Source organism: Mustela nigripes, chromosome 8 (genome assembly GCF_022355385.1).
Source record: "Mustela nigripes isolate SB6536 chromosome 8, MUSNIG.SB6536, whole genome shotgun sequence".
NCBI lineage: Eukaryota > Metazoa > Chordata > Mammalia > Carnivora > Mustelidae > Mustela > Mustela nigripes.
In genome coordinates this window covers 7,049,151-7,072,271 of record NC_081564.1, presented here as the reverse complement: position 1 = coordinate 7,072,271, position 23,121 = coordinate 7,049,151, and the positions used below count along the sequence as shown (strand labels likewise).

The 23,121-nt window shown below is 46.4% G+C and overlaps 1 protein-coding gene across 1 annotated transcript in view; it reads left to right on the top strand.

Moving 5' to 3' along the window:
* Positions 1 to 270: 270 nt before the first annotated feature.
* The window catches only part of CFAP251 (cilia and flagella associated protein 251), a gene marked incomplete at its 5' end in the record, with an annotated part of 64,725 nt that continues 41,874 nt past the window's right edge, over positions 271 to 23,121 (top strand). Inside the window, 9 exons of the mRNA XM_059409937.1 lie at positions 271 to 519; positions 1,401 to 1,736; positions 4,320 to 4,460; positions 6,121 to 6,230; positions 10,903 to 11,014; positions 11,279 to 11,359; positions 17,210 to 17,287; positions 19,131 to 19,181; positions 21,474 to 21,688. Coding sequence (XP_059265920.1) covers positions 271 to 519; positions 1,401 to 1,736; positions 4,320 to 4,460; positions 6,121 to 6,230; positions 10,903 to 11,014; positions 11,279 to 11,359; positions 17,210 to 17,287; positions 19,131 to 19,181; positions 21,474 to 21,688 — 1,373 coding nt within the window. The remainder of the gene's footprint in view (positions 520 to 1,400; positions 1,737 to 4,319; positions 4,461 to 6,120; positions 6,231 to 10,902; positions 11,015 to 11,278; positions 11,360 to 17,209; positions 17,288 to 19,130; positions 19,182 to 21,473; positions 21,689 to 23,121) is intronic.

Genomic DNA, 23,121 nt, shown 5'->3' with positions numbered 1-23,121 from the left:
GAGGAGGAAGGGGAGGAGGGAGGAGTAGGGGAGGAGGGGGACGAGGGGGAGGAAGGGGGAAAGGTGGTGGGGGACAAAGAAAGAGAGGAGGGGGAGGAGGAAGAGGAAGGAGAGGAGGAGGAAGGGGAGGAGGGAGGAGTCGAGGAGGAAGGGGAGGAGGCAGAGGAGGAGGAAGGAGTGGAGGGAGAGGAGCCAGGGGAGGAGGGGGAAGGAGCAGAGAAGAAAGAGAAGGAAGGAGAAGAGGGGGAGGAAGAGGAGGAATGGGAGAAAGAGGGAAGAGTGGAAGAGACAGGGGAGGAGGGAGCAGGGGAGGAGGAGGAGGAAGAGGGGGAAGAATATGGCCAAGAGGAGGAGGCCGTCAGAGAAGAAACAGAGGAAAAGTCTAGAGAAGCACAGGGGGAGGAGGCTGCCATTCAGGAGGAAACCACAGCAAAGCCTCAACAAATCACCAAGTCCATAACCAGTTTGGAGATAGTTACACTGACTGATGCCCAGTCAGTCATATCAGGAACTTCCCTAGTAAGTAGTAATTTTAAGTCATTCATCTATTCTTTCTTTCATTCATTCAGAATCATGCAATGCTTACCATTTGCCAGGCTATGGGGATGATACAAATAAGAAACAGTCCATTCTCTTAAGGAGCTCTAGGGTACCTGAACACCATGAAACAATATGCTAACGGCAGTGATTGAGAGATGCATGGGAGATATTGAAAAAACAAAAATCAAGGACACTTAGCCCAGCTAGGAGGATGGTCAGGGAAGGCCTCCTGGAGGAGGTGTGCAGGGGAGCTGACAGAAGGAGTTCCTAGGGGTTAGTTGGAATGCGCTTGTCTTAGAACAGAGTCAGCGAGATCACAGTAATGTAGGCTCTCCCCCTGAAGGAGAACTCAGCTGTGGTCCAAGGAGAAGTGACTGTGACTCGCCCATCCTTGGAGATGACCAGGGCCACTTAGAAGAATGGTTTTGCTGTGTGGTTCTGCTCGTAGGCCAAGAATAAACCTGGCACACACATGATTCATGTTATTTAAGTACAAAACGTCCCAGGCTCCTTTTTATTTTTTTTTAATTATGATTATTTTTTAAGATTTTATTTATTAATTTGACAGAGTGAGAGGGGGCACAAGAAGGGGGGGAGCAGGAGAGGGAGAAGCAGACTCCCCACTGAGGCAGCCCAATGTGGGGCTCGCTCCTAGACCCCAGGATCATGACCTGAGCCAAAGGCAAACACTTAACCAACTGAGCCCCCCAGGTACCCCCCAGGCACCTTTTTGAAACAGTTCATAGTTCCATTGTGAGGCCAACTCTAAGGGGGCTGAGTATGAAAAGAAAGGAAGGTAAAGGAACCAAGCAGCTTGCGCTGTATTTGAAATCACAATCTTCTTTTATTTCTTTTTTAAGAGAACCCTTAGCGAGGGGAAGGATGCGTTAGAATCAGAGCATTTGGAAACAAATGAGTCTTTAAGAGACTTGAGCCCAAAACTAAAATTTCTTGATTTGGATCAAACCCGTTCCGAGGAACCAGAGATTAGTTTCCCCGAAACACAGCCCTCAAGCGAGCTTGGGGAGAAAATCGACCAGATGCCCCAGGATGAACTGGGACAGGAAAGGAGAGAGGAAAAAAGATCATCAGACTTAAGTGAGCGACGAGAAGCAGAGAAGCCGGAGAAATCACTGGTGTCTACCAGCGAGGACATACTGTTTCGAAAGGATGACCGCGCCAACGTGTATCCTTTGGTGAGTGTAATGTGTTTTTTAATTTCCTCTAATGCTTTAAAAGCATTGTGAAATAAGGGAATTTTATGCATATGGAAGAAAAAATACCACCAGAAATATCCTGTTTGAACTAATAATAGACTCGTATGCTTTAAAGTTCAGTTCAGCACTCTGGCGGGACATGTGCATCTGGGCCTGACATCTGGGCCCGACAGCGTCGCTCCCCAGGCAGGAAATTCCGGACGTGGCTTGTCTGTTGCATCGGGTGCCATTCCTTGTGGGAGACTCAAGGCCAGTCTGTCCTCCCCTTCCGCCTCTCTCTCCCTTCCTCCTCCTGCTCCATTCCTTTCCCCCTTCCCTCCTCGCCTCTGGAAAAAGTGAAAGCCACCGAGAAAGGCACCAGGAGGTCCCCAGGCATCTGCGTGGCCGCACAATATTACCATTTACCAAGAGAAGGAAGGGGAGGAGGGTTTTTTCCTTTCTTCCTCCACCTGCTACTGAAAATTGCTTCCTAGGATTCACTTCCCCTTTTCCCTGTAGATTATGCCTTTGGAAGATCTACAAGGGATCGAAGGCTCTTGGAGTGTTGAATGTCGTTCCCGACACACAGTGAGCGCTGGACGGGTGTTCACATCTAGACGATGATCGTGGTGGTGCTGGCAGGGATGATAACATGGACGAGGTTGAGGGCAAAGCCTCGTGGCAGATGCAGACCCCTGACAGCCTCCTTTCTGTAGACTGGGTTTCCTCTGAGCAGTGAAGTTCAAGGGCAAAACTTGGGCTTGCCCAGTCTGAAAGAAAATGTTTTGGAGCCCGTGAAGGCTTTTGGCTTGTTTAGCCAGCTAATACGACATCCCGTGATGTCGCTGATGAGAGCAAGTGTCCTGTGTGCTGGGCGTTTGGGTCCCCTGTTAGCCTTGGGCTCACTGTAGAACTCAACTCTTCTAGACCACCTCCCTCTGCAAATTTGTTTAGCTCCTTGAGGACACCTTCTTTCTGTTCCTGTTCCTGTATTTTTTTTCCTTTTTTTAAAAAGATTTTATTTATTTATTTATTTGACAGAGAGAGATCACAAGCAAACAAAGAGGCAAGTAGAGATGGGGGGAATCAAGCTCCCTGCTAAGCAGAGAGCCTGATGCGGAGCTCGATCCCAGGACCCTGAGATCATGACCAGAGCTGAAGGCAGACACCCAATGATTGAGCCACCCAGGCGCCCCTCTTCTTTCTTTTAAATATTTCTTTATTTATTTGAAAGGGGGGTGGGGAAGGGCAGAGACGAGTCTTTTTTTTTTTTTTATTATTCATTTATTTGACAGGTAGAGATCACAAGTAGGCAGGCAGAGAGAGGGAAAGGAGGAAGCAGGCTCCCCGCTGAGCAGAGAGCCTGATGTGGGCCTTGATCCCAGGTCCCTAGGATCATGACCAGAGCCTAAGGCAGAGGCTTTAACCCACTGAGCCAGCCAGGTACCCCAGGCCGAGGGGAGTCTTAAGCGGACTATTCGTGAAGCCCAGTGTTGGGCTGGATCCCACAACCCTGAGATCACAACCTGAGCTAAAGCCAAGAGTCAGTTGCTGATCCAACTGTACCACCCAGGCGCCCCTAAAATTTACCATCTTAGCCATTTTGAAGTGTACAGCATCGTAGTTGATACATTCACACTGTGGTGCAACCAACGCGTGGAACTCATCTTGCGAAACGGAGACTCCCTACCCATCGAACAACTCCCTATTCCCCAGCCCTGCCCCTGGCAACCATCATTCTACTTTCTGTCTCTCTGGATCTGACTCCTCTTGGGACCATGTCAGTGGAATCCTACTGTATTTGTCTTTTTGTGACTGGTGGATTTCACTTACGTGATGTCCCCAAGGCCCATCCATGTTGTAGAACATCGGATCTCCTTCCTGTGGAAGCTCGAACAACACTCATTTTGTTTATCCATTCATCCGTCATTGGATGCTTGGTTTCCTTTTACCTTTTGGTTTCTGCGAAGTATGCTGCTCTGTACATGGGCGTGTGAATGTCTCTTTGAGACCCCGCTTCCAGGTCTTTGAGTTAGGTACCCAGAAGTGTCGTTGCCGCATGATACGCTAATTCTGCTTTCAGTGTTTGGAGAGCTCTCCCTGGGGTTTTCCACAGCAGCTGCACTGTTTCACAGTCCCACCAAGCATGCCCAGTGGTTCCAATTTCTCCACATCCTCATAAAACTGACCCTTTTAAAACGTATTATTTATTCCTTTTTAGCATGTCCACAAGGTTGTGCAGCTGTCACACTGTCTAATTCATCCCGCACAAAAGAAATCCATATCCTGGAGCCGTCACTCCCCGCCCACCTTCCCCAGGCCCCTGGCAGCCACTGGGCTCCTTTCCATCTCTATGGATCGGACCAACCCTGCACTGTGTGTGGCCCCTTTCACTCGGCGTCGTGGACTCGAGGGTCCTCTGCGCCCTAGCATGTGGGTGAGGATGTTCTCGAAGTGATCCCTCTCACCTTGGACTGATGATGTGAAATCCTTGCCCTCCAGAGACTGCGCCAGGGGTGCCTGGTGTCACAGTTCAGGGCTCGGCGCACTCAGTGTCTTGCTGGTCTTGCCTTTGTCTTCCAGACCATGACTTGGTCTTTTGGATGGAACAGTTCGCTTCCTGTTTACTACATTCGAGATGAAAACCAGCGAGTTCTTCTGTACGTCTGTGCCCACACTGCGGTCATCTACGATGTCTTCAAGAATACTCAGCACCATCTTCAGGTATGCAAGTTTTCGTTGTTGCTTTTTTTTTTTTTAATTTTTTTAAAAAGATTTTATTTATTTATTTGACAGAGAGAGAGAGAGAGAGACAGAGAGAGAGATCACAAGTAGGCAGAGAGGCAGGCAGAGAGAGAGGGGGAAGCAGGCTCCTTACTGAGCAGAGAGCCTGATGCGGGACTCGATCCCAGAACCCTGAGATCATGACCTGAGCTGAAAGCAGAGGCCCAACCCACTGAGCCACCCAGGTGCCCCATCGTTGTTGCTTTTTAAGATTTTATTTTTTTATTTGAGAGAGCAAGCGAGAGAGAGCATGAGGGAAAAGCAGACTCCCCTGCTGAGCGGGAAGCCTGTCGTGGGGCTCGATCCCAGGACCCTGAGATCAAAGCCTTAGCCGAAGGCAGAGGCTGAACTGACTGAGCCACCCAGGAGCCCCTGGACATTTATTTTAATAAGGACCATCGTTAAGTCAATGCCTAGGTCAAAAACATCAGAGAGGGGTTCCCAAAAGCCTAGTCGGTATTCAGGGATCCATGCCATGTGGGTGCAAAGTTTGGATCTAGATGTCCAGAGACACACACAAGCCCAGCAAGCAGCCCTTCTCGGAGCTTCATTGAATGTGTAGCACTGAGCACAGTGCTGTTGGGAGGGAGAGGGGGTAGTTCGTGTCTGCAGAGTGAAGAAGGAGCAGCAGGCAGGGGGGCTGAGAAATAGGTTCCATGCCAGGCAGGTGTCCGGCCTCCTGCAGAGTCAGGTGGCTGGGAGTGGCCTTGACCATCCATCCATCCATCCATCCATCCATTCATTCATTCCATAAGTATTTATCAGAACCTCTTTGTTTCAGATTCTGGGTCTGTAGTCATGAAAAAAACAGATCTAGTCCCCCAGCCCTCATGGAGCTTATAGTCTCATAAATACACAATTACAAATTACAACAAGCACTCCAAAGGAAATGTGGGCTTCTGCGGGAGAGAGATCAGGAGTGAAAGATGGCCCTCCAGTTGGGTAGGCTGGCAAATGTGCACTTTGCGCCAAGATCTGACTGACTGAGGAGAATGAACCAACCAGGGGCAGTCTGGGGAGAAGTCCAGACCCAGGGAGATCCAGGTTTGCAGGCCTGCCCACGGGCTCCAGAAAGAAGGCTGGTGTGACTGACACGGAGTGAGCAAGGGGAGAGGAAACGAGCTGTTTCCTGGCAGGGAGCACTAGCATCTTGTTTGTTTCCGGAAGGTTCCTCAGTTACCGGGAAAGGATTGTGGGGGGATGGAAGCAAAAGCAGAGAGGACAGTGAAGAGGCTTTTGCTCCAGATCTGCTCAGGGGCCTGAGTGGACACTGTTTAAGGGAGATGAGGCCAGCAGGACTTCAAGGGGGCTGGAGGCGGGGCAGAACCCCAACATTTATTCCCCACCTGGGTTCAGAGTTGGGCACATGCCTAGATCTATAGGGAGCCCCTGTCCTTTTGGGGAGTGTGGCTTACCCTTCAGGGGTTTTGAGGGAGAGAAAATCGGAAAACCACTGGCTGTGGAGAAATGCCTGGGAAAGGCCGTTGGAGTGGAATTTTCAGCCTGATGAACCTGGAGAGGGAGCTCAGTTCTCTCTGTGGGGCCCCAGCCTCTCCGGCTGTCCTGAATGTTTCAGAGCATTTTCTCTGCATTTCTGCAGGGCCATGCTAACGTGATCTCCTGCCTCTGCGTCAGTGAAGACAGGCGGTGGATTGCCACTGCCGACAAAGGGCCCGACTGCCTGATAATCATCTGGGACTCCTTCACAGGGTAAGCGTGGCGCAGGCCTGTTTTTCCCTACTCAGGGAAAACAAATGAGAAATGCCGGTCTGGGCGTGCAGAAGCCAGCGACGGGATGCCGGGTGAGGGTGAAGCGGCCTGGGGAGGCTGGCCATCCTGTTGCCTTGAGGCCCGGTCGAGTGACATTACCTTCTTGAATTTCTCCATTTACAGTTCTTGTCTCTTTAGGCCCAGAAACTTGGTTTGGCGGTGTCCCAGAGTAGGTGAGGGAGTTGACTCTAACCCAGTGAAGTGAAGTGATTTTCCCCATCTATAAAAAAAGAGGCTGATCATACCCACTGTTTTAGTTTCCTTGGGCTGCTCTAAGAAATTACCACGTGCAAAGGGGCTTAAAATAACAGAAAGTTATTCCCTCAAAGTTCACGAGGCTGGAAGTCTGAAATCAGGGTGCCTAAAGGGGTGGTTCCTTCTGGGGCTCTGAGGGAGAACCTGCTCCAGGCCTCTCTCCCAGATGCTATTGGTGACTGGCAGCCCTGTGTTCCTTGGCTGGTAGACCAGTCACTCTAGTCTCTGCCTCTGTCTTCACATGGCGTTGTCCCCTGTGTGTCTCTTTGTGTCTGCTCTTCTATGAGTTCAGCAGTCATTGGTTTTAGGCTCCATCCTAACCCATCCTCATCTGAGATAACACATCTGCAAGGACCCTATTCCCATATAATGCTCACATCCTGAGGCTCTGGATGGACCTGACTACTGATGGGGTCCTCAGTATACTACACTTACCTTACAGGACTGTCGTGAAGACCAGTAAGGCACAGCACATGGCCCATGGTAGATGTTCATGTGTGTTTTCTTTCTTCATTCCTGGTCCTAGAGGCAGAGGGCAGTGCTAGATTAATTGATAAGATTGTAAGGCCCTGATTGGGTTGTGGGGGGTGGATGAGTCCAGTTGGGGACGATTAGGAAGAAGTTGTGTTAAATGCTCTCGGGTGTTCTGGAAAGTTTGGTTGGATGTCCTAAGATGCAGGTCCCCCAGGTGACCGGTGACCTCCTAGGGCCCTGTTACTTAATCCTGGTCCTCATCTTACTAGACGTCCCAGTGGCATTTGACCCTTCATTTCCTTGGCTTCTCTGATGCCACGTCCCCTTGGTTTTCACCCACCTTCTGAGACTCTGCTTACTCTGGCCCAAGATGGTGAGGCTGTGGTTGGTCCTGTTCTCCAGCCGGGAGGGAGCAGACCTGGGGTTGATACCACACCATCTTCATCTCCATAACCACCTCAGAATTCCACTTTTCATGGATGAGGAAGCTGCTGGAGAACATTCCACCTGGATGTCCCGTGGATATCTCCTGCTAAAATGTCCCCAAGCCCTGTTGCATCTCCTCCCAGAGGCCTTCTAAACCCACCTCTGCTGCCCCTGCCCCACTACGCCCGCCTGGCCAGCCTCCTCCTCTGCAGCTTCACTCTGTAACGCAACCTCCAGGATGGTGATTTAGAATACACATAACAGGGGCACCTGGGTGGCTTAGAGTGTTAAGCCTCTGCCTTCAGCTCAGGTCATGGACTCAGGGTCCTGGGATCAAGCCCCGCATCAGGCTCTCTGCTCATCGAGGAGCCTGCTTCCCCTCTCCCTCTGCCTGCGGCTCTGCCTCCTTGTAATCTCCCTCTCTGTGTCAAATAAATAAATAAAATCTTTAAAAAAAAATAGAATACACATAACATAAAACTGACCATCTCCACAATTTTTAGAAAAGATTTAATTATTTATTTAAGAGCAAGAGAGTGTGAGTGGGGGATGGGCAGAAGAAGAGGGAGGGAGAATCCTCAAGCCGACTCCTCGCTGAGTGTAGAGCCCGACATGTGGCTCAATCCCAGGACCCTGAGATCGTGACCTGTGCCGAAATCAAGAGCCAGATGCTTTACCGACTGAGACATCCAGTCGCCCCATCGTAAAAATATGATTTTTTTAAAAAATTGTAAGTTTTTATTTATTTATTTGATAGAGATCACAAGCAGGCAGAGAGGCAGGCAGAGAGAGAGAGGAGGAAGCAGGCTCCCTGCTGAGCAGGGAACCTGATGCAGGGCTCGATCCCAGGACTCTGGGATCATGACCTGAGCCGAAGGCTTAACTGACTGAGCCACCCAGGTGCCCCACTTTGCTCTTGCTTATAAAGCTGTCTCCCCTACTAGACTAGGGGTGACTCTGGCAGTGATTTTTTTCTTTTTAATTGTAAAGTAAAGTGCATCTGTGGTTAATAATTCAATATGTCAATACGAGTTTTATGATACAGTAAATGATGACTTTGGGACCCAGAAAAGAATACTTGGTTTTAGAATTAATATTCACTTTATTAGAGTGATAAACTAAGAACCATAGTTTTTCCTTAAGCTTTTTATTCAGCTTATAAATCTTACTCCTTTTATAAATCTAGCATATTTTTACCATTGCCTTTAAGGGGGTTTTGATTAATGTTTGGCCCCACTCACAAATTTGATTATTAATTCCTTTTAAACATTTTTAAACTGCACTTAGAAATTGAATATATTTGGTTTTATCTCTAAGTTCTTTAGTAGTCTGATTAAAAAAATAAGCCCTTCACCCATACTTAAGGGATTCTTGTAAATCTAATAAATTAGACATAACTATGGCAAATCTTAAGTTCTCATAAGCATTCTAATATTGTTTATAAATCAGTGTGATTTGAATGTAAAAGCACAAGTCTGAATCAACCACGGGCTTTAAATTAGAATCACAAATTTAATCCATCAGAGTCTCTGATAATGTTAAATTCTCTTAAGCATCACCCATTCCTAAGAAAAATAAACAGATTCTCTTCCCACCAATTGTTTACAGAACAGGCCCAGCTGACATCACTGGCTCTCCGTTTAATTCTGGAAAGCCACAGGGATAAGATGCTTTTCCCCACTAAGGACATCACTGTGTCATTCACAGCAATGTTAGGGTTGCCTTCTCTCAAATGATTTTGGGGGCTACTTCCCAGGGGGATGAAGTCCTCTCCGGTGACAGAGAACCAGCCAGGTCCTCAGCTGAGGCACAGATTTGGTCCCAGCCATTTGGGGCACTGGAATGACCTCCGAGGCCTGCTGATATTTCCAGTAACAAGGGCTCTGTGATGAAAAACAATGGGGAACCACCAGCCCACGGTCCTGGATTAGGAGGTCCTACCACCCGGCCTTCCGCCACCCGCTCCTGCTCACTCACAATCACCTACATCCTTGCTTCTGTTGTGTTTCTCTGGCTCACTTAGACATTTAAATATCTCATTTAATTCTGCATGTGACAAGGTTTTTCCTGCTTCTTAGGGTTCTACAGTCCTGCGAGTGACACAGTAGAGAAGTGAATGAGGGGGAAACAAGTGAGTCCTTCCTCACCCAGACACATCTCCAGAGTCATCCTTGTTTAGTTTAGAATCTGTTGCTCTAGACTCTTCCGTGCACAGAAACGTGTGCACTCTCTCTCCCTCGTGCAGGATGAAGCTACCTACACTGTTCGGCAATTTGCTTTTTTTCTCAAAATTTTGGTCACCTTCCCACATCGGCCTCATTCTTTTTTTTTTTTTTTTTTTTTTTTTTTTGTTAAGGTTTTATTTATTTATTTGGCAAAGAGAGAGAGCATAGGTAGGCAGAGCGGCAGGCAGAGGGAGAAAGAGAAACATGCTCTGCACTGAGCAGGGGAGCCTGATGCGGGACTCGATCCCAGGACCTGCGCTGGAGGCAACCACTTAACCAACTGAGCCACCCAGGCGCCCCTGCCTCATTCTTTTTGCAAGTAACCTAGTTTTTCATTATATGGTTACGTCATAATATATATATATTTTTTAACAGTTCCCACATTCGTGGATATTTGTGTTTCGAGATTCTCTTGCCACTAAAGCAGTGCCACGATGAACATGAATTTATATTTCTCCCTGTTTACTTTTGCTATTATTTTTCTGGGAAAAAAGCTTAGGTGGGAGGGCACTCGTTTCCCTGAGTATTTCCCGGGTCTTGTCCTCAGCATCTTTCTTCCATATTTCTGTCCTTCGTGTCTGGCGTGGAATCAGCGCTCAGTAGCGGGTGACCGTCGACTTCATGAAGAGAACAAACGGCACGTTTGCGTAATGCTGTTAGTTTTATTATTTTTTAAATTGATGTAAAATTCACATAAGGTCAAATTCACTGTCATGAAGTGTGCGATTCAGTGGCATTGAGCGCGTTTGCAGTGTTGTGCCATCGCCGCTTGTATCTAGTTCCAACTGCTGTTTTAAAGTCATCTCTACGCCCAATGTGGGGCTCGAACCCACAACCCAAGGTGTTAGGAGTTCCATGCTCCACCACCTCAGCCCGCTGGGTGCCCCTAGTTCCCAAATCCCAAAAGGAAAACCCAAAGCCATGGGTCATCCCTCCCATTCCCCCTGAGAGCCCCTGATGTGCCAGTTCGTCCCTGTGGATTTTCTAATTCTGGAATCTTCATATCAGGGAGCTCGAACGACATGTGGTCTTTGTGTCAGGCCTCTCTACTTCACGTGATGTTTTTGGGGTCCACCCCTGATACAGCAGGGTGCTTCCTACCTTTGTACAGCTGCATTGCAGTCCGTTGTACGGACGGACCACATTTGGTTCCTCCTTAGCTTTTGAAGCAAGTCCCTCCGGGGAGCATGGCAGACCTCCGCAAAGTGGTGTTCCCCGGTCCTGTTTTGCAGCATTCCTGTGCACACAATATTTGACAGCTGCCCAGAAGGCCACGGCATCGAGGCCATAGCCATCACCCGGGACGCCAAATATCTGGCAACCATCTCCGATGCTGAAATCCAGGTACGGAGCACTTGGAGGCCGCCTCAGCGGGCTGGCCAGCCTGTCAAGTGTGTCCCGGTGAGCAGCTCTGCTCAGGCCACATGGCATCTGTGATGCTCTCAGGGAACGACCGGACCCCATGGCCCCTCGCTAGGTGTTCTCTCCCTGGGGTTCAGCTCACAGTGCCATGTTCCCGAGCCAAAGTTACACGGCCACCGCGAGAGGTGTTGGGTTCGTCAGCAGCCTTCAGGAACCTTCTCATTCTCCATCTGCTGTCACTCACAGGAAGTTTGCATCTGGAGGTGGACCTTAGCTGTGGAAACGCCAGCGTGTACCCTCAAGCTCCTCAAAGAATATGGTGTTCAGGTGAGCTCAGCTTGAGTGTGCAAAGCTGTGTCTACAGTCACACCGAGCCCAGGTCCAAACCTACTTTGGGTTTTGCTGGTGTTGAGTTACGGTACACTAGCACTTGTAAAAAAACACCATCGTGTCCTTGAACTCATTTTAATCTTGATGATAGTGAGCAATATTTTCTTGAGCATATATTATGTGCCAGGTTCTGCTAAGTTTGTTAGAGCAAGCATCTCATGCAGTCCATGCAAACGGGCTGGGAAGGAGTTCTTTAGTAACACAGTGGACTGCTACTGTTAAGTGCTAGGTAATTTGTCTGAAGTCACAGGCCAGCAGCCTTTCCTGTTCTAGACCCACGCTCTTAACTGCTCCTGAGACCCAGTTTGCTTGAAGCGACTTGCCAAGGACACCCACCAAGTCTACTCTTCCGCTCTGTGTCGTCTTACTTGTCCTTTGCACCCTTCGCCTGTCACACGGCTGCTCAGTCCCTCCGATACACCAGACACTGTGCAAAGTGCTCACCTGGGTGCAGGACCCAGAACCCAGTCAGAGGGCCTGGGTGACTGGGCTTAGCGGGGCACACGTCATGCGGCAGCTTTGTGTCCATCTCGCTCCTTCTGGCCCCCATCATCCCTCTAGGTCTCCAAAAAATTTCCTCACAGCTTTTATAAGCTGAGCTGATACAGTAGCCTATAGCAAGCTTTTCTCTTGCTGCAAGAAACCGCTCTGAGACTTTTTAGAGCTTGCATTGAATCCGTGGATTGCTTTGGGCAGTTGTCCTCTTAACGGTCCACGGGCACAGCGGTGCCTGGGTGGCTCAGTGGGTGAAAGCCTCTGCCTTTGGCTCAGGTCATAATCTTGGGGTCCTGGGATCGAGCCCCGCATCCGGCTCTCTGCTCAGTAGGGAGCCTGCTTCCCCCCGCTCTCTCTGCCCGCCTTTCTGCCTACTTGTGATCTCTGTCTGTCAAATAAATAAATAAAATCTTTAACAAAAAACAATCCACGGGCACAGGCCGTCTTTCTACTCACTTGCGTCTTCTCGAGTTTCCTTCAGCAGTGCCGTTTGCAGTGAACAAACCCTCCACCGAAGGTTTATTCCTAGGTCTTCTTATGCTATCGTAAGTGGATCGGTGTTCTTAATTTCCTTCGTGGCTTTTCATTGCTAGTCTATAGAAACGCAACTGATTTTGGGGGGATTCTGTGCCATGAAACTTTGCTGATTACATGTGGCTGCTTGGATTTAAGTCAGGTAGAGTGAGATAAAACTACAGATTGATTTCCTCCATGTCACTACGTCTCAAGTACTCCCCGGCCCCCTGTGGTCAGTGGCTGCCACGTTCGACAGAACAGATGAGCCAACATCTCGGTCACAGCGGAATGTGCTGTGGACAGCGCTGCAAGGCCCCAAGTCTGGAAGGATTCTGCCATCTTCTGCCTGCCCTGCATTCCTGCCCGCCCAGCCGGACTGAGCCCTTCGATTTGGGCTTGAGTCACACAGGGTGAGCGAGCTCTCAGCACAGCCCAGCTTTCTAGTAGGCTGACTGTTTTGTGTCTAGAGCGAACTGTCTCACACCTTCTCTTCATCGCTCCCCGGCCCTTCCTCTTCCTCTTGGCTGATGACCTCTTTCATTTTGCGTTGAGAGAATGGGGGCCATCAGGTACAAACACTGGCCTGTTCTCACTCCCAGCCTACAACCTGCTTCAGGCTCACCACTGCCCCTTCCCCTCTGCCTGTAAGAGCAGCCAGTGCCCGAGACGCCCTCCTCTCGGGCGCTTGAGGCCGTCTCCTGCAGCGAGCAGCTGTCCCTCCGCTGGGTGGCTATACCCAGAGCAGACACACATGCCTTCGCTTCCCCCTATCTCCGAAGGACACCACGGATGGAGCGTCTCCTTCCGGCTCTGGCTCCCTGCACTTCTTCACAGTAACATGTCTCCGAGGTGCTGTCTGTGCCTGCTTTCCGACTTCATGATGTCTCATTTACTCTTTTGTGCACAAAATATTCGATCTCGTTATATTTTCATTGCTAAAGGAGGCATACGAGCAAAATGTGTGCATTTAAAGGCACAAAACAAAAGGTACCTGTGTGTTTACTGCCTGATCAAGAAAGAACATCACCCAAACCCTGGGAGGCCCTTTGTCCTCCTTCCCCAAATCCATCCCCAAGTTAACTAGGGTTAACTAGGGTTAACTAGGGTTAACTAGGGTTAACTAGTTAAGGAGTGTCCCAGGTTTTGTGTTACACATTCCCTTGCTTTCCTGTATACTTTTGTCTAGCAAGTATCTCTCAGTACTTTCCTTTTTTTTTTTTTTGACTTCCTGAGCAAGAGAGAGAGAGAGAGAAAACGTGAGCACGGACGGGCAGACGGAGAGGGAGAGAGAGAGACTCTCAAGCAGACTCCATGCCGAGTGCGGAGCCTGATGCGGAGCTCGATGTCAGGACCCCGAGATTCTGACCTGAGTCAAAATCAAGAGTCGGAGGCTTAACCAACTGAGCCACCTGGATCCCCCCACCACTTTTTTTGAAGTAGGCTCCACAGCCCACATAGGGCTGGAACTCAGAATCCTGAGATCAGGAGCTGCGGGCTCTGCCGGCTGAGCCAGCCGGGCGCCCCTCCCTCAGTGCTATCGTATTTTGTTTTACCTGTTTTGTTAGGTGCCTATCTGGACATAATGGCTTCATTTTGTCTGCCTTGTTTCTGAGATTCATCCATTTTGATTACTGAGCTATAATTCACTAATTTTCACGCTTATGTAGACTCCTCTTGTCTGAGTATAATATAGCTCATTTCTCTATCCTACCGGTGATGAACATTTTGGTTCTTCTGATCTGTCTTCCGCCTGCCCATGGCCCTACCAGATCTGTGCTTATCACAGTCCCTGGCGTTTCCAAGTCAAGCGAGGGCTATTACATCCTCACTAGCACCGTTCCCAGTGGTTGTTGAAGACCCCTTCCCTGGGCTCACAGCCTTCCCTGGGCTCCTCTGTGGGCTTGTCCTCTTTCTCTGCACACCTTCTAATGCTGGCCGTCCTCAGGGTTGAGTTGTGGGAGCTCCTCTCACGGCGGCACCTTCTTCCTGGGTGTTCTCATCCATTCCCATGACTTTTAAGGCCTGTGCATTCATTCCCAAGATGCACCCCAAATCCTCCCTTCCCTCTCCGTTTCCGCTGGCACCACAGCTCCCTGCGTGACTCCGACATCCTTCCGGCTGAGCCGTGTTCGCTCTTGTCCTGGCCCTTCCTGCCTTCCTGCAGCAGCCAGAGCGACAGTTCTTAAACGAGCCGGACAGATCATATCTCTCTCTTGCTTAAAGTCTTTCAGTGACTTCCCTTTGTGATGGGGATAACCCTAAACTCACCCTCCGCCTACCTCCCAGCACCTACCCTCCTCCTGTTTATTAATGTCTGTTAGTTTGTATGCCCTGGAATTTTACAGAAATGGACTCTCTTTGTGGAGGGCTCTGGCTTCTTTTATTCGATTTAATTGTTGAGATTCATCTATGTATGCAACAATAGTTTATTCTTCCTTATTCCTCTTTATGTCCTTTAAAATGTGAATACTGAGTAGTCATCGAATGGATATGTCACAATTTGCTTCTTCACCTGTTAAAAGACATTAGCCCTGTTTCCTGTTTGTGGCTGTTGAAAACAAAGGTGCATGAATTTTTATGCACAAGTCTTTGTAGATATATGCCTTCGTTTCTCTTGGTAATTATCTTTGTTTCTGAAGGCTATCTGCCCTAACTATAGGGCTGTAGTGTGGTTCTTATTGCCTTACTCTGAAGATATTATTGTCTTTATTTTTTTTAAGATTTTATTTATTTATTTAACAGAGAGGGAGAGAGATCACAAGTAGGCAGAGAGGCAGGCCGAGAGAGAGGGAAGCAGGCTCCCTGCTGAGCAGAGAGCCCGATGTAGGGATCCATCCCAGGACCCTGAGACCATGACCTGAGCCATAGACAGAGGGATAACCCACTGAGCCACCCGGGCGCCCTGACATTATTGTCTTCAGACTTAACACCACTCCATTGAGAAGTCAACTATCAATCTTACTGTTCCCTCTTCTGAAAGTTATGTATGTCTTTCCCCTCCTACCCCATTCTGGCTGCTTTTAAGGGTTTCTGCTGATTATTAGCAGTTTTTAATGATGTGTCTGTATGTATATGGATATGTTGTTGATTTTTCTTAAAAATCCAAAACTAGGTGCCTGCATGGCTCAGTCAGTGGAGCGTGTGACTCTTGATTTTGGCTTGTGAGTTCGAGCTGCATGTTGGGCATAGAGATTACTCACAAAAAAGGATAAATAAATAAAAATTAAAATCTAAAAAAAAAAAAACCCAAAACATATCTTCTGGGGTTCTTTGAACTTGGAATATCATTTCTTTCTTCAGTTTTGCAAAATTCTCTGCCACTGCCTCTTTAAAGATCACTTTTATCACCTTTTTTTCTTTCCTCTCCTTTTGGTACTCCAATTATACAGACATTGGACCCGTCTTGTCCTTTATGTCTCTTATTGTCTATATTGTCCGTTCTTTTGTGTCTTTATCCTTCAGTCTGGATCTTTCCTCTTCTAATTTATCTTCCCATTGTACTTACTAATTATTTCTTTGGCTATATTTAATTTTCTGTTAAATCCTCTTTTGAGGTTTTTTAAATCTTTTTTTTTTTTTAGATCTAGAATTTCTATTTGATTCTTTTTAAAAAGAGAATTACTGCTGAGATTGCCCATCGTGCCCTCTACTCTCTGGCACATCGTGACCACAGTTATTGTCAAGTCTGCATGTGTTGGTGCTATGCCTGCATCTCCTGGGGTCTCTTGCTGACGATTGATTCCCCCTCAGTTGTCAGTCATTTGGAAATGTCTCTTTCATATGCCTGCTTATGTTTCATCAGATGCCCAGTGTCATGCTTTAAAAAGTCTAGGAATAATTTGAGGCTCAGGATGGTACCTTCCTCCAAGGAAGACTCACTTTTGCTTCTTGCTGGCATCTGGCAAAGTTAACGAGATTAACTGATTAATCGAATCACAGATCGCAGTGATTTGAGGCTGATTTCCAGCCTTTGTGAGGACTTGTCCATGCATTTTCTTCCAACTGTTCTGCAACCCCCCGCCCCGCCTTCCCTATCCTTCCCCACCCCTGCTGAGGCCATTGAGCTGTCCTGAAATTACTTCTCAAACATTGGCACTGGTCCTTCACATTCCTGGAGCAGGCAAGGAGTAGGTGATGGTGTGGAGGTGGCAGGAATGGAACTTAAGTCGTGTTTCTAGAAGCTGTCTCCCAGGGCTGCCCCTTGCATCCCTTCACCTCAGGCCGTAGCCGCCCCCTCCCACACACATACCCCCGCAGGACACGCGCCTCAGTCTCCCTGGGGAGCTCCGTGGTGGTGTGGCTGTTGTTCAGCTTCTGTACTTCGTGGTTTCCTCACTTGCATAGTTACTGCAGGGTTGATTTTTGGGAAGGGAGCCAGGCAGTCCAGGCTATTCACCGTGTTGGCAGGAATCAGAAACTCTTTCCAGTATTTGGCATTCATTCCAAGTTACCTTGTGGCCTTGTCAAATTTAGAAATGTGTATGCAGCAGTTTTTGTCCAAAAGGACACAGAGTAAAGGTTATTAGTGAATATTGTGCTACTTTTGCTTGTTCCAATGGATTATAATAAATAAGACTAAATAAGAAAGGGAACACATTTGAGACCATTAATTTTAACACTCAGTGTTTAAATTCTATTCCTTTTGCTTACAAAATGCTGTTGTCTTTTCTGTTTTATATTCCTACTCAGCTATTATTTATTTTTAACATTTAGCTTAGCCAGAGAGAAACAGAAAATTTATTGTAATATAATATATTTCTGTACCTTATATTTCAGAACTATCTTACTTTTAATCCAGCAAATAATAAAGAATTGGTGAGCAACAGTAAAACACAGGCAATATATTATTTGTGGGTAAGTAGAAATATTTTGATTTGTCTTAAATGTAGGGACAAGTATGTGTTCATTCCCTGAGTACAGATGTTTTGGCAATGTAACAGTACAGTATCTACTTAGAAGCAATAAATATGTATTAAAATGCTTTGATTTAATTATAGCATTTACTTTAGACTCATTGGAAACTAGTGTATTAAATCAGAAGTAGATAATTTAAATTTCATTTAATTTTTTAAAGTATTGAGGCAAATATTTATTTGAATGTATTTAACAGGTTTAAAAAAATACAGGGTTTTTCAAGACCTTGGTTTTTACCCCCTTTTAGAAAGGAATTAGCAAACAGATCAGCAATGTATATACTGACATAGGGCAGAATCGTGAGATTAAAAAAACATCAAAGTTAAACATAAAATTACCACATGACCCAGCAATTCCTGAATCCAAGAGAATTTTTTTTTTAAGATTTTATTTATTTGTTTGACAGAGAGAAATCACAAGTAGATGGAGAGGCAGGTAGAGAGAGAAAGAGGGAAGCAGGCTCCCTGCTGAGCAGAGAGCCCGATGCGGGACTCGATCCCAGGACCCTGAGATCATGACCTGAGCCGAAGGCAGCGGCCTAACCCACTGAGCCACCCAGGCGCCCTTGAATCCAAAAGAATTTAAAAAGGCACTCAGACAAATACAAACATACAAACGTTCATAGCAGCAGTATGATTGTCAGTGACCAAAAGCAAACCACATGTCCATCAGCTAGTGAATGCATGAACAAAATGTGGTCCGTCTGTACAACGGACTATGACTTGGCCATAAAAAGGAACAAGGCACTGACACCCACTACAACATGAATGAACCGCATATACATCATGATAAAGGAAAGAAGCCAGACACAACAAACCATGTGCTATATGAGTCCATTGATGTGAAATGTCCGGAAGAGGGGAATCCATTAAGACAAGTGCAGAATGGTGGTGGTTGGGGCTAGGGGAGGGGCATGCATTATGGCTTAATGGAGAGGGGGGCTTCCTTTTGGGGTGATGAAAATGTCCTGAATCAGATGGAGAGGATGGTGCCCAGCATTGTTAGTGTACTAGATGTCCCTGAATTGTACACTTTAAAATGATGAATGGTTGGAATTCCTGGCTGGCTCAGTCAGCGGAGCACGTGGCTCTTGATCTTAGAGTTGTTTGGTGTAGAGATTACTTCAAAATAAAATCGTTATTTATTTATAAGATTTTATTTATTTATTTGACAGAGATCACAAGTAGTCACAAGAGGCAGAGGGGGAAGCAGGTTCCCTGCTTAGCAGGGAACCCAATGTGGGGCTCGATCCCAGGACTCTGGGGTCATGACCTCAGCCAAAGGCAGAGGCTTAACCCACTGAGCCACCCAGGCGCCCCTCAAAATAAAATCTTTATGATTAATTTAATTTAAATTTTAAAAACATTTAAAGCATAAAATCTTTAAAAAATCATAAAATGATTAATGGCTAATTCTATGTTATGTGAATTTTACCTCAATTAAAAATGCAAAACAAAAACACTGATTTCAATCACCAATTTTCAGTGCTAGTTGTTTCTTCCAGGACTTATTGCAGCTTTAATGCCATATAAATATAGCATTCAGATTTTCATTTACTACCATTTAAAGTCACAATCATTTGTGGCATTTTTTTTTAACGTATTTGCTTTTCTTTCAGAATGTTTTCAGATGTTCCTTGAGGCAGCAGGTTCTCTTATCTGTAGAGGTTGCAAAGCTCTAGCCCTGTTTAGATGCATTTCTTTTGATTTTGTGGTTATAGTAGTTCTTTCTTTTAGAAACCAGGTCTTTTTGTAGTAGTGATTATTTTTTCTGTTCCCCTCAGTGTGAAGAGGGAGATCTACTTGCTCACAGTGCCCCACGTTTAACAGAAAAAGTGAGTATGCCTCCCGCATTTTTATATGTCAGATGTTGTGGAGAGTAAATATGTGTAAGCTTATTCACTCCGGGCTACCCTTTGTATGTCTTGATATTACACCGTGGGGAAATGATTTGACATTTTTACTTGGGTCCTTTACCATATTGAATCGTCAGCTGAAAATAATGGAAACATTATTCAAAATAAAATATTATGGAAAAGAAATTTGACTACTCTGAGAAAATACCCAAAAAAGTGATGGCTTTACCAATGTATGTGTTCATAGGACAAAGAATGAAAAATTATTTGGGAGTGATATAATAAATAGTCGAATGTGAGTGGCTCCTTTTTAGGCTACCCAGTTTTCAGAATAATAAACGTGATCTTGGCTATTTAGACGTTTCAGAGCCAGTAGAAAGGCGGTGCAGCAGGTGTTGGAGGAAACAGGTATCTTGCCTGCCGGCTCGCCTGGGGCCATAATCATATCTGAGGTGGGCCTCGGGTCCCGTCTCCTGCCACAATTTCTGTGTTTGACACCCATGTAATCTGCCCTAAGTCAGCACCTTATGGTGTTTCTTCTGCTTCCTTTCTTCACTCTTATTACGATTTATAGAAATTTATTTTTAAGAGGGAATGCCAAAAAAAAAAAAAAAAAGTTGAGATAGATGAATACAAAGAGAAATGATTCTGTCCAAACCTCTTTTTCACAAATCAAAGTTATCAAACAATAAAGTTCAATTCTCATTATGCGTGGCAGTTCCATTTCACAAAGTCTCTGCACACCTCAGGGAATACGAAGTCATCGGTCCTAGGAGAAGTACAGGATTGGGGTCCTGCCAGCCTCGGGTCACAACAGTTTCACCCACAGATAGATACAGAACCTTGTATTACGTGTATTTTCGTTTGAAGACACCGTATTTAATACACAATGTTGATGTGTTAGTGCTCACAGCCAGCAGCTCTGGAACTCATATCTGAATGACGTTTATCTAACTCAGGTATGTGCTCTGGAAGGCACATCACTAGACTGCCTTTCAGTACCGTGTTTGGCGTTAAATACTGCCTCACTAACAAAAAGCACCTCAAAAACATGAACAACGTGGCGCTAAGCAGACCCTGGAAAGGACTCTTGTTTACAGCTTGAAAGCTGGAAGAAGACGGCAGAGCATGTCCTCACTGGACCTCAGCTGGGGACGTGCGCATAGCGAGAGTCAAATTTTTGCCACTCCGCATATGCACACATCTGCAAACAATCATGAAGGGGCCACAAGGGTTGATTTTTGGGGTTATAAATAAATTTTTTAAAGATTTTATTATTTATTTAACAGAGACAGAGATCACAAGTAGGCAGAGAGGCTGGCGGTTGGGGAGAGCAGGCTCTCTGCTAAGCAGAGAGCCCGATGCGGGGCTCAATCCCAGGACCCTCAGATCATGACCTGAGCTGAAGGCAGAGGCTTAACCCACTGAGCCACCCAGGCGCCCCATGGGGTTATAAATAATTTTTTGTGAGTAGGTGAGTTTGCAAATACAGAACCCACAAGCCATGAAAATGCCTTGTATGGAAGCAGATGCCCTCCCTTGACTAGTTATTGTTTTCCTGACCCTCCTGTGTTCTAGGCAGAAGAGGTGAGCCCTAGGGTCCTCTCCGTGTCATTAGAGAAGGGGGCAGCAAACTTGTTGTACCCGTGACAAATGAAGACATTTCTTTGACTGATTCATTCACTGAACATTCACTGCAGGACTCCACTCACCGCTCTGGGTTCTTTCTATACTTCGTCTCCAAGACAGTGCCTAAGAAAGATGGCCCTCATGCCTTATTTTATGTAGCACAAATTTCTTGAGGTGTCAGGGGCATGTCTGTGTACAGTACTTAATTTCTACTGATGGGAAAATAGTTTATGGGAAAAGTTTATAGTTATAAGACTGGGATAATTATTTTGTGATATCTTACAACCGGACATGCTTTTGCACAAGGCAGGGACATTAGTTTCTTTTATCAGTCTCTGAAACCTCGGTAAGAGAAGTTCAGCAGGTATAAACAACTGGTTAAACACTTTTTCATTTGCTTTAAGCAGACAGTTTAATGAACCCCGTACACAGCCCTTCACTCGCTCCTAGCACACCTTCAGAGGTTCAGAATGGCCTGCACCGAGGCAATCCACGGGGGAGAGATTTCTTAGCGATTGGCTTTTCTAATTGTATCTTTTTCCTACTGTAAATCAATGTAATATTATAAAATAGGCCCTATTGACAAATGCTTTGTTTTACATGTATACCAACGTAACTTATAATCTGTCTTCTGAAATGCAGACCTTCAACAAGCTCGTGGGAAAATTTAGCCAGTCAGTCTTTCATTTGAATTTAACACAAATACTTTCCGCAACAATGGAAGGGAAGCTGGTTGTCTGGGACATCCACCGCCCAACGTCGTCTGCCTCCGCCTCTGCGGGCTTCCCTCAAATCAAACCTTGTAAACTGGTTCATTTGCAGAAAGAGGGCCTCACTGTGCTCACTACAGTGGATCGGTAATTAACTTAATTAAAAAGCAGCTATCAGTGATTACCAAAGTATGTTAAAACCTTTTTGGATGTACACACATATTTTGTATATGCAGAGAATATTTCTGGGGAAATTCCTTATTAACTGGGAATGTTTGGTATCTCTGAGGAAAAGACCAGAGAAGTGGGAGCAAGGGTGGGGGTGGTTTCCCCTCTTCTCATGATCTCATTTGTACTAATTGGTTTGCTTTTTTAAAAAAAATCATGGCCGTGTATTACTTTTAAAAAATCCCTTTGTGTTGGTGAAACAAAAACTGTTTTTTTTTCCTTTCACACTAATTACAGTCATTTTCACCCTAAATATTACATACTTTAATTTTAAGAAAATAACATAAATAGCTATATTGTTTTTTTCTTTTTAAAGATTTTATTTATTTATTTGACAGAGATCACAAGTAGGCAGGGAGGCAGGCAGAGAGAGAGAGAGAGGGAAGCAGGCTCCCTGCCAAGCAGAGAGCCTGATGTGGGACTCGATCCCAGGACCCTGAGATCCTGACCTGAGCTGAAGGCAGAGACTTAACCCACTGAGCCACCCAGGTGCCCTGTATTGTTTTTTCTAATTACAAAATATCACCCATTATGAAAAGGTGAAATACAACAGGACTTTAAAAGCTCGCTGGCTGGAGAGACTATGGGAGCTCAGAGAGTGTCATTAAAAGCCTTAGTCTCAGGGCGCCTGGGTGGCTCAGTGGGTTGAGCCGCTGCCTTCGGCTCAAGGTCATGATCTCAGGGTCCTGGGATCGAGTCCTGCATCGGGCTCTCTGCTCAGCGGGGAGCCTGCTTTCCTCTCTCTCTCTGCCTGCCTCTCCATCTACTTGTGATTTCTCTCTGTCAAATAAATAAACAAAATCTTAAAAAAAAAAAAAAAGCCTTAGTCTCAGACAGAAAGGGGTTCAATTTCCAGACGTATCCCTTCCTTGCTGAACGACTCGGGGCAAGGAGCTTAACTTGGCTGAGCCTCCATTTTTCCACCTGCAAAACAGGCATGACAACCCTCTCCCTCAGAGTGATTTTATGAGAATTTTTGTGAGATAAGCCACGTAAAACTCTAGTACCTTGTCTGGCACAGAGGAGCTCTAAATGAAAATGGTCGTTATCTGGATGCTTGAGAAGTTCCCCACAGGGACGGAGGACTCTGCCTCATGATAGGGACCGTGCACACGTGGTCAGAATCACTGTGCCATCTGCTTTCCAAAAGCCCTGCTTTCCTTTTCATTTCTTTTAATCCAGAGAGCGGTGAGGTCCTGGCACGTCTTTACAAAGAGAAATGCAAATTGTCCTCACTCAGGGTTGCGGAAAAGACGATAGTAGAATTGCAGCTGATGATGAATCAGCCTTTAATTAGTTAGGGGGCTAGGGCCCAGGGAAGACCAGACCTGGGTTCCCCTCTTTCCATGGTA